Source organism: Ptychodera flava, chromosome 15, assembly GCF_041260155.1.
Source record: "Ptychodera flava strain L36383 chromosome 15, AS_Pfla_20210202, whole genome shotgun sequence".
Classification (NCBI taxonomy): domain Eukaryota; kingdom Metazoa; phylum Hemichordata; class Enteropneusta; family Ptychoderidae; genus Ptychodera; species Ptychodera flava.
This window is the reverse complement of record NC_091942.1, coordinates 27,039,840-27,055,904: the sequence shown is the minus strand read 5'-3', so window position 1 is coordinate 27,055,904 and position 16,065 is coordinate 27,039,840. Positions and strand designations below refer to the sequence as shown.

At 38.0% G+C, this 16,065-nt stretch overlaps 1 protein-coding gene across 11 annotated transcripts in view; it reads right to left on the bottom strand.

Moving 5' to 3' along the window:
- Nucleotides 1-1,666: 1,666 nt before the first annotated feature.
- LOC139151715 (TATA element modulatory factor-like) overlaps nucleotides 1,667-16,065 on the bottom strand; it is a 34,196-nt gene continuing 19,797 nt past the window's right edge. For all 11 annotated transcript variants that reach the window (XM_070724676.1, XM_070724682.1, XM_070724677.1 and 8 more), the window contains 14 exons: nucleotides 15,368-15,485; nucleotides 15,012-15,067; nucleotides 14,416-14,583; nucleotides 13,267-13,352; nucleotides 12,683-12,809; nucleotides 12,098-12,254; nucleotides 11,476-11,623; nucleotides 10,523-10,817; nucleotides 9,900-10,062; nucleotides 8,873-9,010; nucleotides 8,092-8,232; nucleotides 7,058-7,199; nucleotides 6,137-6,247; nucleotides 1,667-5,724 (listed from right to left, as the gene is read on the bottom strand). In XM_070724676.1, the coding sequence (XP_070580777.1) occupies nucleotides 6,240-6,247; nucleotides 7,058-7,199; nucleotides 8,092-8,232; nucleotides 8,873-9,010; nucleotides 9,900-10,062; nucleotides 10,523-10,817; nucleotides 11,476-11,623; nucleotides 12,098-12,254; nucleotides 12,683-12,809; nucleotides 13,267-13,352; nucleotides 14,416-14,583; nucleotides 15,012-15,067; nucleotides 15,368-15,485 (1,747 nt within the window). In that variant the 3' untranslated portion in view covers nucleotides 1,667-5,724; nucleotides 6,137-6,239. The remainder of the gene's footprint in view (nucleotides 5,725-6,136; nucleotides 6,248-7,057; nucleotides 7,200-8,091; nucleotides 8,233-8,872; nucleotides 9,011-9,899; nucleotides 10,063-10,522; nucleotides 10,818-11,475; nucleotides 11,624-12,097; nucleotides 12,255-12,682; nucleotides 12,810-13,266; nucleotides 13,353-14,415; nucleotides 14,584-15,011; nucleotides 15,068-15,367; nucleotides 15,486-16,065) is intronic.

The window sequence follows — 16,065 nt, the reverse complement described above, 5'->3', positions numbered from 1 at the left end:
TATTTGTCTTTGGTCATCTGTTTCTGGTTGTTGTCCATGCTTTCAAAAGCCGATTATTATGCAACAGATCACTCTGCAGATGTCGCAGTTGTGCAACAAAAAGATAACATAGCCTAGCTTTTAGATGGCTTATCAGAATATAGCAGGAAAACTAAAATGTATCCTGCAATTTTCTGATCCTGCAAATTTTTTGTTCTAAAGATGTAAATACTTCTGTTGGCTTGCAATATTTACATTACTTGTAATTTTAGCTACAGAAATGTGCATTAGTTTATCAATCTTTTCAAACCAGTGACAATCCATATAGTTGCTGCAAAATTCAACTCCAATACTGTCATATACACAGTTGACAAGTATAGGCCATTTCCATTATTTGACGATGCTGTTGCACATTACCATGAATCAGATCGGGGCTTGCATGTGTACACTGTACATCACAACAGTAGGTTAAAACAAGTTGGTGTATTGTTGTTGCCAAGGAGATTACCGGCCACTTGTGTGAGAAGAGAGACCTGATGTATGCAGGGTAGAGGAGGTAGTGTATCATGCACAATCTATATGCAACATTGGTAATAATTTGTAATCATGGGATTGCATACTGCACGGAAATTCATTTATATATTTTGCAAATATGAATACCTTTACATAACATTTCTGCATTTATAGATGAACGTAGGGGTGTTCTTGTGCTTAGAATGACTAGATCATCTATAGAGTCCCTTTCCTCATCTCTCAAATTGCTGCCATCTGATGATGTATGAACCGTGGAAACAATTCATTAATGATAGGTTTATTGATGAATATTGTTTGCAGTTGCAAACCTTATGATAACAAATTGTCAGTGTTGCACACTGTATGGCACATACCTGGGATTGTTCACAATGTACTCGTCATACCCTTGGAATAATTATGGTTGCTCTGGGACTGTAAAGTACCGGTATGTTAGCTGGAAACTGTTCAAGAGGCTGAATGTGAAATCGAAACAGATAATCTCAATATCTCTGAAATTAACTGTGTGGGTTCATTCACTTTGCCTTCTGGATCCTCATGATATCATCTGCTACATCCCTTAAAAGGGAAATTTGTCTAAATTACAAAGTAACACACAGCAAGTCAATTGGTAAATGTTGACCAAAGTAGCAACTTTTTGTTTACATCCACCCCCAGGACCAGTGTTCCCACTAAGGCTTATTTGCGTGCTATTTGTGCAGTGTCTCCGACTGCGCTCACAGTGAAATTTTATGTTTTGTGCAACTTTAGTTTTGGTCATTTCGATTGGTATTAGTTTTGGTAACAATAAACATCAAAACTTGGGGCAAAAGGTGCAATTTCAGTGCTGATTTTACTACCATGTTTTAAGTTTTAGCGCTCATTGTCAGCGCAGTCGCTACCGACACTCTGCATGTATACGAGTTCAGGGTACGTTGTGACACGGTCCTAGGGACCATGGTTTGACTGCATGACCGGATTTACAAAACTGTAACTTAGCATTGTAGAGCAGACGCAACATGGCTGCCTCTGTGGCCACCGTGCCCTTCAGGCACCAAAGTCTAAGTTGCACACCCACTCACAATGTTGAAGGAAACATTGCCCAGGAAAGGTAATACAGAATCAGACTCCAGTTGTCAGATTGTAAAGGGTTTCAAAAAATATACACAGTCGACTATTTCTGAGTGCAACCAGCATTTTATTTCCCTTTGACAATATGTACATAGAATTCCCCCATATCTGTAACAAATTGAATTCTATCTCTCCCTGTAAAAATTTACACCTTAATAGGCCTGCAGCCAAATGTGTTGAAACTATTCATTCTGTATGCTACCGGTATATCATTACACACACATATACCACTGCATGTTCCATCTCTGAACCCAAAATATTTTCAAAATAAATTATATTTATCCATCTAAGTCAATGTCCAATCAGCAGAAAAACTAATTGCACAGATGGCTTTCGAGGAAATTTTAAATTAATGTGCATAAACACCAGACTCTGCCAATTCTTTGTAGCTTGTGTCGGGTAATTCCTCTTGAGGGAGTTACAAGTCTTTGGTGTAACCTGCTGGAGTACGCCCCCAGTGGCCAAAATGTGGAATTTCTTTCCTTGTTCCTAGATCCCATTTACATCTTTAAACAGATAGATTGGCATGCATTAAAGTTCCAGGCTATTCACCAAGGATGCTGCATTCACATTCACAAAAGAATATGGCTACATGAAAGAAATGTCACCCAACATATAACGTAAAATACCATAAACAAATTGCTATCTTTATGGTTGCAACATCATGTCTAACAGTGGGATTCAGGCAGTTTATGAGACTTTCACAAGGTTCAATGGCATACTATCATACATATAAAAGTATGTGGAACAGCTACCGCAAATTTCAGGTAGACTTTGAGTCACATACATGTATCTACAAACTCAAAATCAAGTACATTCAAGTCTGCCATGTCACTGAAAGATCATGATAACACACATCAAAAATGTGTCGCACTATACTTTTTAGAGATGCTAGCATCCTCTCTATAATTGCCACAAAAAGTTCAGAGACAACATATGGTAATTTTCACCACCAGTGCTACCTGTGACAGGTGTTCTTACACCGAACGAAAGTCCACAAAATCATCTTTCTTTTTAATTGACAAATATGAAAGATTTTTAGGTATGCATCTAATTTCAACTCAAGATGCCATGCATAAATCTTTCTAGGTAAAACAATTACTGAAAACATGCATACGGCCAAGGTCTGATGAAGATGCTCTAAGATTCCTTGACCCTTTTCACCAACCCAACCCACCCCATCCCCCCTTTCCCTGTAAATAGATTCAACCATGCCATTGAAGAATATGGGGGCTGAATCAGAAGCTTGCTGGTGAAAGGGGTGAAGATATTATCCCAATTAGCTACAAATGTTAAGTAGTTTGGTAAGCATTTGACTTCTGTAAATCCCAATTTGAAATTGAAATAGTGAGATCGGTTTAGTCAAATGTTCATTCTCTTTACAGAATAGAAAGATTTCAGCAACTATTTTGAAGGTAGACCCACCACTCTACATCATGAATCTTATACAAAAAAAAATTTTAAGTTGTGAGAAACGGTGACCTTTATGCAAACAAAAAACACCAGTAACTTAATACAATTTGAGAGCAACGGTAAGTTTTGCACCCTTGGCCAGAAAATGCAAGAATGTGCAAATTACCGTACATGAAACCCAGAAAAAATGCTGCATATTTTCTGTTTAAAGTCTTTCTATAAGATTCTACTACTAAACAAGATGGAAAGAGACTATTCTAATAGATACCCTGATCATTTCACACATCCAAGTTTGTCTGAATAAATAATTTTTCGAAAGCAGTTGCTCAGTTAGAGCCTTTACATAGCTTCAATGTTGCCAACAAGTACAGGGTTTAATAGCTAGTGGAATTTACTGCAAAATGTTTGAAGCAACAATAATACCATATAAAAGTAATACAGTCAAACCTGTGTATAATGGTCACACAATGGGCCGAGAAAAAGTGACCACTTTATGGTGGTGGCCTTTCTATAGAGGGTGGATGTGGCATTATTTTGGCGGCAGGTGGTGTGCTAAGTGACGAATTTACAAAAAGATATCAGCAATAATGATGTTTAATATCATAAATCAGAATTCATGATACATTCATTTAATTTCAGAAAGAATCGAGATGCAGGAATAAATCAGTCAAACTAGACTCATTTCTTACTTTCAGTCTGAGCAGTTTTTGATAGAGGCCATTCAGAGTAAAATAGGCTCACCATTATGCACAGGTTTTGTACTGTATTGGAGCAATTCCATGTGGCCACTGACTACATAAGAGAGGTGGCTGTTATGTAGAGGGCCTTTAGCATATAAAATGTTACAGAATGACCAGAGGTGACCACTCTGTCAGGGTGACCACTATGACAGGTTTGACTGTACTATGAATTTCAGCTGCACTGTAAAGTGGCAAGCCACTTGCAATCACATCCTAAACTCCTGTAAGACTGTGAAACTTGCGATCAATGAGTACATATAACACATTCAATCCATTTCTCTGTACATATGGATCCAGCTATGGAATACCAGTGGATTGTGCTACAATGCATTTCAAGTATAAGAGTTATGCTTGACTGCTTCTGGTACAGACGCGAGTCTGTCACTGCAACAAGGGAACTATCTTGAAAAGTTTCAGGACAAAGATGTTTTCTTTCTACACAATATCCTGGGACAGTTTCCCTGATGACAAGAAACTAGAGTTTGCGTTGAAGTACATCTCTGAATAATAGCAAAGCAATTGTTACACACTAGGATGCAAAAGTGGTGGCCAATTGGCCAAACCCGGAATTCGAATCGACCACGGTACAAACAAAGCCATGTGCGCAAACGCGCACAGACGTACGTGTATTTCCATACGCGCTTTGTACACATGTGGGTTTGTTTGTACCGGCATCACGTGGTTGTTTGGGCGTACTGAGTATGTAGAACGGCGTACGCATCGCGTCCTTTTTATTCCGGAGTAGAACCATTGTGGATAAATTGTTTTGTAAGAGTTGATGCATTACAAGCGATTGTCTGTTCAAATTTATGCTGTTACACATACTTGTATGTGAATCATGTACCGTTTCAACATCCACATAATGCCACAGAATTTGCTGCCCAGCACATGTACATGTAACTGTACTTTGATCAATCTGTACATACTACATATGTCATCAAGAAATTCAGAAAAATGTTCCCCTAGACCAACATGGTATCATGCACTTTGACCCCTTCAAAAAAAGGCCATTGCAGGCGGTGGGAACTTTCCATGCATTGTGTTCTTTCAAAGTGCATCACCAGATGTCTGCAGCAAAATCTACAGAACAATTGCCAAAGTCTCCTTGCATGGCCAATGACTGACAAATGAAGGTGATGCTTTGCTCCACCGCTGACAAAGCTCATTTCAACCGTGGTCCCTGAACCACTCTGAGAGTAAGGAATGCTAGAGTTGCTGAAGGAGGTGTGGAAATGGGAGTGTCATTTACTCAAATACACTGGCCCTGAATTGAGTTTTGATGAACACAAAAGCACTCCATGTAATATCTTACGATATTACAGAAAGTGATTTTTGCAAAGACTGAAAAGGAGCTAGATGGTACATGCAGAAATAGCTGACAGGAATACCATACCAACATGGTAACTCTGGACCTGACACCAGTGGACCCTGGTAATACTACATACACATCTCATACAATATCTTTCCAATACAGAATGTTTGTTCACAGTCCAAAAAGGCTGAAGTTCATTTTGATTATTGCACTTTGGTGGAAAAGTAGGGTGTCCGTCTTCCTTTGAAATTGCAGCTTTAACATTTTTTTGTTTGTTTTTTATCAGGATGCACACAAAGCTGGCTGATAAACCATTGCATAATTTATTTTCCCACAGAGAAGTGCCTGAAGTTTTCACACCTGAATTGGTCCACTACAGAAAATTCTTGTTTTCGACAGATGCTTTGCTAACTAGTTTTGCTCCCCATCTACTTGCAAGTAAACTGAAGATTGGCTTTCGAGCGTGACCGTGATTCCAGTTACTTCAAGCCCATCCCTTTCAGAAGCTGCTGACTCTCAAAAGCTGTGTTTCCATCTAACTTCCTGCATCAGTAGTTGCCCTGGAAACATCATGAAACAGTGAGAAAAAAAATATCTCCCATATTGTCAGTTTTACTGTGCTTTTAAGAGTTCTTCAATCTGTGGAGAAAGCACAAGTACAATATGTTAAATAAATATGTAGTTTGCATGAATTTGTGATACAGTAAGTTAGAAGACGATGTTTTGACTTCATAGAACAAGTATAAAGTGAACACAGCTACATCTTTGTTTTTCATTGACTTTGTCAGATCAGTGTCTCTATATCTATGTGTCTAACATGTAGGCAGTTTTAGTTCATGTTTCTTCCCAGTTGAAGTGCAACTTATTTCCTGACAGTCTGGGTACCAGGTAAGGTATTTGATGCAAGAGTTGTCAAAAACAGCATGATGAGTGGGCCAAGGGACACGAAAGAACATCTCTGTCTGGATGCCATTGTTGAAGAAATATCAAATGTCGATTTCACTTTTCCCCTCCATCAAGAGAATGTACATATTTATTTAAGACACATTACCTGTTGTCTATACATTGTTTTCACATCCTGTAAATCAAGTTTGAGTTCCTCAGCTTCTTCCGCTTTCTCTCCGTACATCTGTAGTACTGCATTGTACTTGTGTTCAATGGCCTGGTAGGAATGGTGAAAGAAAACTTACGCCATCAGCAGGGTGATCAACTCTGACAAACAAGTTTTTATGCATTCAAAGAGTAGCTTTTACTTCTAATTTGTGACATTTACTATCTATTGACTGTGTATCATTGCATTACAGAAATAAATGTATGCTCTTCAATACGTTGACACCGTTAAAGGTATGGATCTGGCGTCAGATTGTCTTGCCAGGAACAACAGGCTATGACACCTCCATAATCCTCTTACAGACTAGAACAAACTTGATCCTGGGATCGAGTCCCCTGCCTTTAATAACAGAACATCTACAACTTGATTTCCTGAATTAATACATTTATTAATGTATACAATATAAATGAGTGTTGTTTGAATATGCAAATCAAATGAGAACTCATTACAAAGCATGCATTTTTACTGACCTAAATCATGCACAATATGCTGAGAACTTTCTCTGGACTGAATCAAGATAGTTTCTCAGTGCTGTTATGTGTTAGATATTTCTCTTCACCAGAATATGAAATGTGTGTTGATTCTTGACCTTTCATTACCAGAATTTTTCTTGATTTCTTGATACTTGCCCAAACATGTTGGATACCATAGTTTGGTAAACCAAGCAGTTAACAAATATGGTGTATTTGAAATTTTGTGAGCAATAGGTGGAAGGAATGAGGTGACAGACCACATTGATAAAATGAAGGACATAAGAATATTCACCCCTTCGCCGCCAGCACAATTTGGTTGAAACCAGCCTTTCTAATTGGCACAGGTAGACCTTTGAACAGGAATGTGGGTGAGTGGTCAGTGACTTACCAATAGTTTTCGCTGCATTTCGTATTCGCTGCATTTCAGGTATTTCAGCTACTTTGGTTTCCAAGGACTCGTTGCTGTTGCTAAGATTGACCAGTTCCTCTGCCATAGATGCTCTAGTTCTCTCTAGCTGTGTGATAGTGGACTGCAAACACAGAGAGATTTTGTAAATTGCTACACAGTTACAATTACTAAGTCCTCATTAATGATAATAATAATTACAATTTGCCTCACAGACAGTCAGTAACATAGGGACAATTTTGCAATTTTTTTTTTAGTAAGCTAAAAGGTTTGCCAAAAATACTTCACTGTGGAATATCCTACCACAATTTGCATGTGACATTTCACATAGTACAACATGTAGGTCTTCAGGTGTACATGTGCTGTAGCTGAATACTAAGCAATGCCAGTGTATGGCATTTGGATACAGCCTGACTAAGCAGGTAGTGCAATAGTGACAACCTGTCAAGGTGTCAATATCACTGCGGTAGATAACATGGCCGTATTGCTCCATAAAGCAGACATAGTGAAGATTCATCTCCAAAAATATGATCAAGATGAAAGGTGTGTAAAATTTTGACATGCACAGTAACAAAATACAGTATTTGACTGGGTTTTTTTTTTTGTCATGTTGGTAAAATGACTGCTTGGAAACATTTCAACACGTGACAACCTCTGTGAGAGAAAAAAACATTTGCAACTGAGGATGAGATAGGTAACCTAATTGAATGTGCTATTACATGAGAACAATGTGTACTTTACAAGGCTACAATGACACTTAACCCTTCGAGTGCTGCAAATTTTGCCCAAAAATTTTAATGCAACATTTTACTAATTTTTATTAATTTTTCTGTAATTTGTTGATAATTTTGGACAAAATGGACATCACCTTTCATTGGCTACAGTTTTTTCATCAAATTTTTGGCAAAAATCTGATAAAAATTGACTGGAGTATATTTTATTTAGGTGAAAGACATTGATTTTAGAGCTCAAATGATTAGAAGCTGATTAACTGTACCAGAGGTATGAAGAATTACCTGGAGTTGTACAATTTCACCATCTCTCTGCTTGACTTGAGATTGTAGACTCTCAATGATGGCAGTGGCTGAGCCAGATATCATACTCTCATACATACTACCTGTCATAGTGGCTGACATGCTCTGTTCAAGTATTTCACCCTGTTGTCATGGGAACAGAATCAGAGGAAAGCACACGAAGCATTAGATGCAGTTTCGTTCAAACTTTGTGATGTTACTTTGGCATGGTGTTTCTCTGAGTTGCATTGTGTGTTGCATTTGAGTGATTGATACAGAGATAGAGAAGGCACTAGTTGATGGAACAAAGGCAGGGTGAATAATAGAAGACAATTATTCAGAAGAATCTATACAGACTGATACAGTGAGTGTCTGTGGCATGGTTGTGTGTGTGTATCCCATAGCTAGAGACTTGGAACAAAACATGTAAGACAATACAAGAGTTCCTATTAGATTGACAATGTAGTGAGAATTATCAGCAATTTCTACGCTGTCATTACTACAGTAAAATGTTGTTATTTTCTGTTAATCCTCTCAGACGACTTCACATGATCAGGATTATTACAACACAGATTATTACAGAACTGTGAGTATCAAAATCAAACCCACACCCGTTAATGATGGCTGACCAATCATGTTAACTTCTCATGTTTTGCACTTATTCACAATGCCTGGTATTGTGTGCTGTGAGTTCGACTGAGTGCAAGAACATTCGGTATGACACCAAAGAAAGGCAATCAGAACATTCTGGACAGCAGCACAAGGTTTCTTAGTAGATCCTTACCTGTGTCAGAGGCATAATGGGTAGCACTGGTGTTGAAGACAGGGTTTCACTGGTAAAACTATCAGATCTTGACATGACTGGAGTTTCTGGTCTGCTGTTCACTTTCACATGCAAGCTGAGTTCCTCAACTTTCTTCTCCTGTGAGAGAGATGCAACAATTCAAATTCAAATTGTGAATCCTGCTTATTAATCTCAGAAAACACACCGTTCACTTCAAAGGAAAGGGTAGATAGTTATATAACGATGAAAGAAATATTGCAAATTATATCATACCAGTATATTGATGGCACAATTACAGCAATCTGATTGGTGGAGACACGAAAAGAACCACGGTGTATATTTGCAATATACCATGGCAGGCACACACGCAAGCTCTCGGCAAGAGCAAAAATCCTTGTTTTGACCTTCCATGCCAGAATTTCAATATACTGTTATGATATAATAGCAATAAATCAAAACCAGCAACAGTATACCACTGGATTTTGACCAGTTCACGACATATATGCACTCGTTATCACTCGTGCATATATGTCGTGAACTGGTCAAAATCTCATGGTATACCGTTGCTGGGTGTGCTATATTGCTTAAGTATATTCAGCAGAAAAATTTGAAATTCCATCGGATTGATGTCCCTATTGAGGTAACCCATGCAGTAATTGATGATGTGTACAACATAGGATTAAGTAATAGAGTGTCAGTTTTCTATACCTCCATGTAAATGCCAGCTAGCAATTGATGACAAGCTAGGGTAAGAATGGAGGCCAAGGACTGAACTAAATCGTAACAGATACCATTTACATGAATATATTCAGTGGTTTTCACCCTGTAACCTTGCTTCCCTGTAAATTGGTCATTATCACCACAGAAAATAACAGAGTTTGGTGTCAAAGGGTTTGGGTCTACAGTAGCACCTTTATACATGAGAGTGGTAGCATATAGCAATTAGAGAAACAACTGGCAAAGAACATTTTTAAGAAATCAGAACTTTTACATTTGTACATTTTCGTGCAAACCACCTATAATTTACCTTGTCCTTCAATGCTTCCTGTGCAAGCATTAGTTTCTTCCTTTCCGTGTCTACCTTTAGTCTTTCCATCTCTACCTGTTTTTCCAGCAGTGCCTTGTCCCTCTCCAAGTCTTCAATGGCCTTGGAATAGGTGCTCCGTACAGTGTCCAGCTGTATGGCTTCCCTGCAGACAACAGAAACAGTGGCAGAATGATCAAAACAAGACACGATTTGAATGACCATGGCTGATTCTTATTCTTGACAACAGGGTAGAGTCACTGAAATTTTGTTGGTTCATGTGAACTGTTATGATGAGTTGCATTTAACTTTCCATTTTACCTCCACTTTACCCTTTCACCTCCAAATGTTGGTACAGGCCAATCATTTTCCATGGTAAAGTCGGACCTTCATACATGAAAACGGGGAATGAAAGGGGTGAATATCTTGGTGCACATTGGCATGCATGGTTGTAGTGCACACTAACAGTGACATGTGAACAAGCAAATTCATATAGACACATGCAACAGTGGATTTTATTGTTCTCTTCAATCTCACGTCCATAAAACTAAAAGAAGAGTGCAACAATAAATACATGAAATCATTTTGAAGTAAGACATGATAATTTCCAATCCAGAAAGCCTTACTTGTTTTTATAATCCTCCAAGGATTCAACCTTGGATTTCTCCACTTCAAGCTGAGCGGTGAGTTTCATCTTCTCCTGTCTGAGCATCATGACCTGTGACTCCAACGAGGCCAGCTTGGAGTTCATCTCCATGGTGTTCTCGTTCACCATGCGTTCTTTCTCCATAGCCCCAGCCAGCTGGGTCTGTGCCTCGTTGAGTCTCTCAGTCAGGCTTCTCTCTACTCTTTCCCATGATGAAGACTGCGTGGTGAAGGTGGACTGTAGGTTTTCTATCTGTCGTAGCAGTGGTCTGGTGGCTGTGTTCAACGACAAACAATGACAGCAAATGTACAACTTCTGCATAGTAATGACAGCATTGTTAACCCTTTGAGTAATTTTTCCCGCCAAAATTTTAGTGCAACATTTTTACCAATTTTTGTGAATTTTTCAGTAATTTTTCTGATAATTTTGAACCAAATGGACATCACATTTCATTGGTTACAGTTCATCAAAATTTTGGCAAAAATCTGAAAAAATTTGAATGGAGTAATTTGGCACTCAAATGGTTAACTAGGTGAAAAATCTTCAAGCCTAGTTATTACAATGCTCTGCAGCATCATGTGAAATCTTAGAGCATCCAAAGGCAAAGTTATGCAACAACCCTTTCACCACCATGGTTTGGTCCTTACCCATTGTTATCAAAGGTAAATGCAGACCAGCTTACAGGAAATTGGGGATGAACAGGTTAAAGTGGTGTTCAATCGATGAAATAGCAACAATACTTTGACTAACGATATTATGAACTTATGGTTGTCCCTACATATGCCGGAGCAAATCCAACAATCATGTAGCAGTGTCAAGGGTCAAGGTCAATCTTGCCTTTCTGTGATCAAGTCTAGTGGTCCTACATTCATCCTGTAACATTCTACTGCTTTCTACTCACAGAGGAAAAATTCTGAAGGTGGATTGTATTACCTGCAGTGACACTCTGACTGAGTTCTTGGTTTCTGTATTCGGCTTCTTGAAGTCTCTGCTGCAGATCTAGGATCTCTTGTCTCAAGTTGTCTTCTTTCCTGGCGTACTGCTGCTCAGCTCTGGTCAGACTCATCCTCAGGTCATTCACCTGATGAGCAGATATTTCATTCAAAGATGGTCAGTTATGTCATCATAGCATTTGTGTTATTCACGACATAGACTGCAAAGAGAATACCTTCAATTCTGGTCTGATGCAAGTGATGAAGAATCAATGTTTTGTACATACCCAGACACAAACAAAGCAAATCCTAACAAAAAGATGACTGAACAAAGACATGATATTATCATGTCTGCTGTTTTCATAAATGATTTATTGCTGCATGTTCAAACATTCAATGTTTTCAACACAGAGTGTTAAAGTTTTCTTATAAAAACATTATTCTTTCTGCGAATTTTGTTTTTCCATCCTCCCAATTCAAGACCAAGCTCTGAGCAAACACTTATGAAAATTGGCTCAGTGACTTTTGAAACAGTTCAAATTGGTCTGATATATGAGCAATGATGAGTTGGTGTCCACGCCCTGTTAACAAACAAACGACATTTGAGTTCAGTGAAAGCTTACCTGCATGGCTAGACCTTCCTGTTCATGTTTGGCTTCTTGCTGGGCTCTCTCCAGGGCAAACCTGGTTTCTTCCTTGGCACTCATCTCAGCACTCAGCTGGGCTTCCTGAATCTTACTGTCTTTGGAAGCAATGGTCCTGTGAAGCTCTGCAATCTCCCTGACGATAGAAGTGAGAAAGAAAAAAGAAAAATGTTTATGCGCAGTCAAGTAATTGAAGGAATTTTGGAGTGTTCAAGAATGCACTAGATTAAAATGATGTTCCCTACAATATCAATGGCTGACCAATCCTTCCACAAGCAACCATTAGCAGTAAATATTTTGCCTGGATAACTTCATTATCGTCAAAGATGCATACACAGGAAAAAACTGCCTAGTTCTTGCATTGCCATAATGAATATATTTACCAAATTTTACTACCATTCAATGAGGCATTCTTGAGGTATAATGCAAACTCGATGATAGACAGACAAGCACACACATAGGTCAGTAAAGGACATCTGCCCTGTACATGTATGGAAAGTAAAATTGAATTCCCAAAATCTGATGAGTAAAATTGAATTCCCAAAATCTGATGGTGTAGCTTACTTGTAAGATGCATCCAAAGCAGACTGAGTACTCCTGACCTTTTCTTTGGCGTCTTCAAGATCACTTGACAAGATAATGATCTGTTTCTCTTGTTTCTCAACAGCTGTGTTCAACTTGGAAATACCATCTGCAATGTAAGCAGTGATTTTTGTTAAAGTTACAATGTAGCATTTTTGTTTGTCTATTGACTCCCCGATACTGCTGCAGTGATCAGGTCAGAAGTTTTTCTTCTGCATTCCTTCAGCTGTTCACTCGTGAAATGTCTGTTAACTAATCCTTCATTCTTACATTTAATGTTATCAGCCACGTGTCCATGTTTCAATTTGCAATGCCACCATTTTCTATCAATTCAGTTCTCAAGGATCATCTATTATCAAACTGAAAATAGTTTGAGAAAGACAATTATCTCTGTACAAGTATAAGTTTAAGCAATAACAGCTTCTGTAACTCCCTCTACACGGCAAGTAAAAAGGGTGAGAAAAACTGACCAATATTCAGAATTAGTCGAGTGATTGCATGTCTCTATATTACTAACATCAAACATGAACATGAAGCCATAGAAACTGTTATCTGTCTCTCCATACCTTTTTGTTTCTTATCTATCTCTTCCTTGGCATCTAAGACCTCTCTAAGATGTGTTGCTTCCTTCTGAGAGTCTTCCAGTTGCTTTCTACAAGACAGACATTCCATAACAGATTATGACAATACTGTATGGTTTGTTTTAAAGCTGTGATAACAGTTATAGGTTTTATGGTGCAATTGGTGTATAATAGGGTTTGAGGCAAAAATGCCCTCAACTTGACAATGCTGAATTCTTTGGACCTAGACATTTTCTTACTAGGTAATACCTGTTGTTTCAAAAGAATTATTTGATTTGTATATAGGGAAGGAAATCTGGAGCACAGCTCAGAAATAAACAATGTTATCTTGTGACAACTTCTGCCATTTATTACCTCGGAGAATTCTTTTTTGTCTCCTGACAGTTACTTCCTACCTGCTGTGAGTAATTTGAACCCATCTCCCGCTATTGTAGTCTTTATTATATAGTTGTTAGGGATCCTTGTTGACATATTGTTTACTACTGTGATAAACACTGCCATAATTGTTGGACAATACTACAGCAACAATGGAACCAAGTGCCACTGTTGAAGTTTATGAGAAGACTTCCCTCTACTTTATGGGTGTATTTTCATTCATGCGATGAATGCCATAGCAGTAAGATTATGGTCTGCTATAGTATCGGTACATATGCAAGACCGAGAACAGCTTTGTAATGAGACAGCAGATTTTGAAAACTATAAAATTTTACAAGTAATCCAGGGTAGCAGAAACACTGTATTTGCAAGCATAATTGTTCCAAGCATAAAGAAAATAATGTAGCATAAAGACTTCCTGACATTCTATTTTGCATGAAAGACATACTGAATCCTGATACAAAAGTTAACCCTTTGAGTGCCAAAGTCAACTTTTGTTGCCTTTATAGAATATAACATAGCCAGCACCTTTTTTCAGATTTAGACAATTTTTTTCAGATTTTTCCAAAAATTTTGGTCAAAAATTTTAGTTATTGAAAGGTTGTGTCCAATTGGTCCAAAATTATGAAAAACTTACAGAAAAATTCATAACACTTAGTAAAATATTACACTGATATTTTAGTGGGAAAAATTACAGCTCTAAAAGGGTTAAAGGAAAAGAAGCTGCAAAACCAATCTGACAAGATGCAAGTCACTTACTTCAATGATTTGATCAGTGTTTCATTCTCTTTCTCTTTCACTCTGAGCTTCTTGATGATGTTGGAGTTCTGCAACTGTTGCTTTGATAGCTTCTCCCCTTCCTGCATCAGTCCCTCTATCTGTTCATCTTTCTCCTCCAGAATCCTGGCAAACTTCTCATCATTTGATCTGCAATTCATAGACAGAGCTTTCATTTACTCTTATAATGTGCACTACATTCACTTGCCTGTAGCTAACTATGATGCTATGATCAACATCGCGTATGTATCTTATATTATGAAAATGTAAATATAGATTTTCTTGTGCTAGACTAAATATTACACAATTATTACACAATAACAAACCTGCTTCTAATATAATATATAGAGAACGTAACCATAGACATGTATTGCTAAATATCATCAACACCTGTGAAAATTTTGATCGAAGAAAATTTCACTTTCTCAATGGTAATGTAACGTTTGTATGATGACTAGGTTTATTCAATCACACATACCGGTATGTAACACATTAAAATTAGTAGGATAACTGTATCATGACTCAAAAACAAATATTGTCTGAAGTGTCTGAACCAATATTGTCTGAATATTTCTTACTTGTCCTGTAACTGCTGGTATGTGAGGTGCACTTCTTTCTTCATCATGTCCCTTTCCTGATATGAGACGAAAGAAAAACAGACATAGAAATGACCTAAACTACCAGTACCATGCAATGAATGCAGATTGGATACAATGTTTCTGTCCTTGTTTCAGAATTCCCCATTAGGAACTGTGAAAACAGCTTTTCATAGGAAATGGGGTAGTTTACATAACTAATTGAGACCTCTACACACAGAGGACAAGCCCATTAAGACAGCTAGGCATTACAGGGCAGAATGCATACATATTATATTGTCAAAGAGCTGAAACAAAAATACTGCCCTGCGGGTTTGACAGGGTCAAGAGAGGGCTACCTTGGTTATGCTCTGAAGTTTTTTCTCCATCGTTGTCAATCTTTGTGTGAACTCTTCCGTCAACACATTGAGATCCTCCATTTCTGCCTCCCTGGCGTCTTCTGACTGTTTCAATTGACTGAAACATAAAAACAGCATATAGTCAATGATAATATTCAAGGCCTTGCCTTTTCTTGGAAAATTCTGGTATCCATTGAAGAACTACGTAACTCTAAATTCAGAAAGCTAAACCTGAAATCTGCTCAATGTTATATGGACAACCTAGTTTAAGAAAAGATGGAATTGGAATACCATCCATGGAATGATCATTTCTTCACCTGTTGACTAACAAATTATTTAATAGTCTAGGATTTCACCAGGGTTTTTGTATCCCAAAGCTACCAAAGTGCATGAGAGAGATCCCAGACAACAAACTACAAACTTTGGTCTGACCATTTGCGTTTTATGTGGTATCAGATGGCTTGCAAGGGAATGAGATGAGAAAATCAAATGCATTGAGCTTGCATAAACACAGTATTTTTGTTAAAGGAGAAGGCTTTTCTCAGCTTTATCTCTGAGCGAATTGACTATGGTAAATGTGCACAACTTTCAAAGGAGAACAAAGGACTTACATTGCATAAACAGTCAATGTCAACAGCCGCTAATGCAAGAGCTGGGGATTGAAGATTGCCCCTTTAAAGGCTAAAGATTTGATCCTC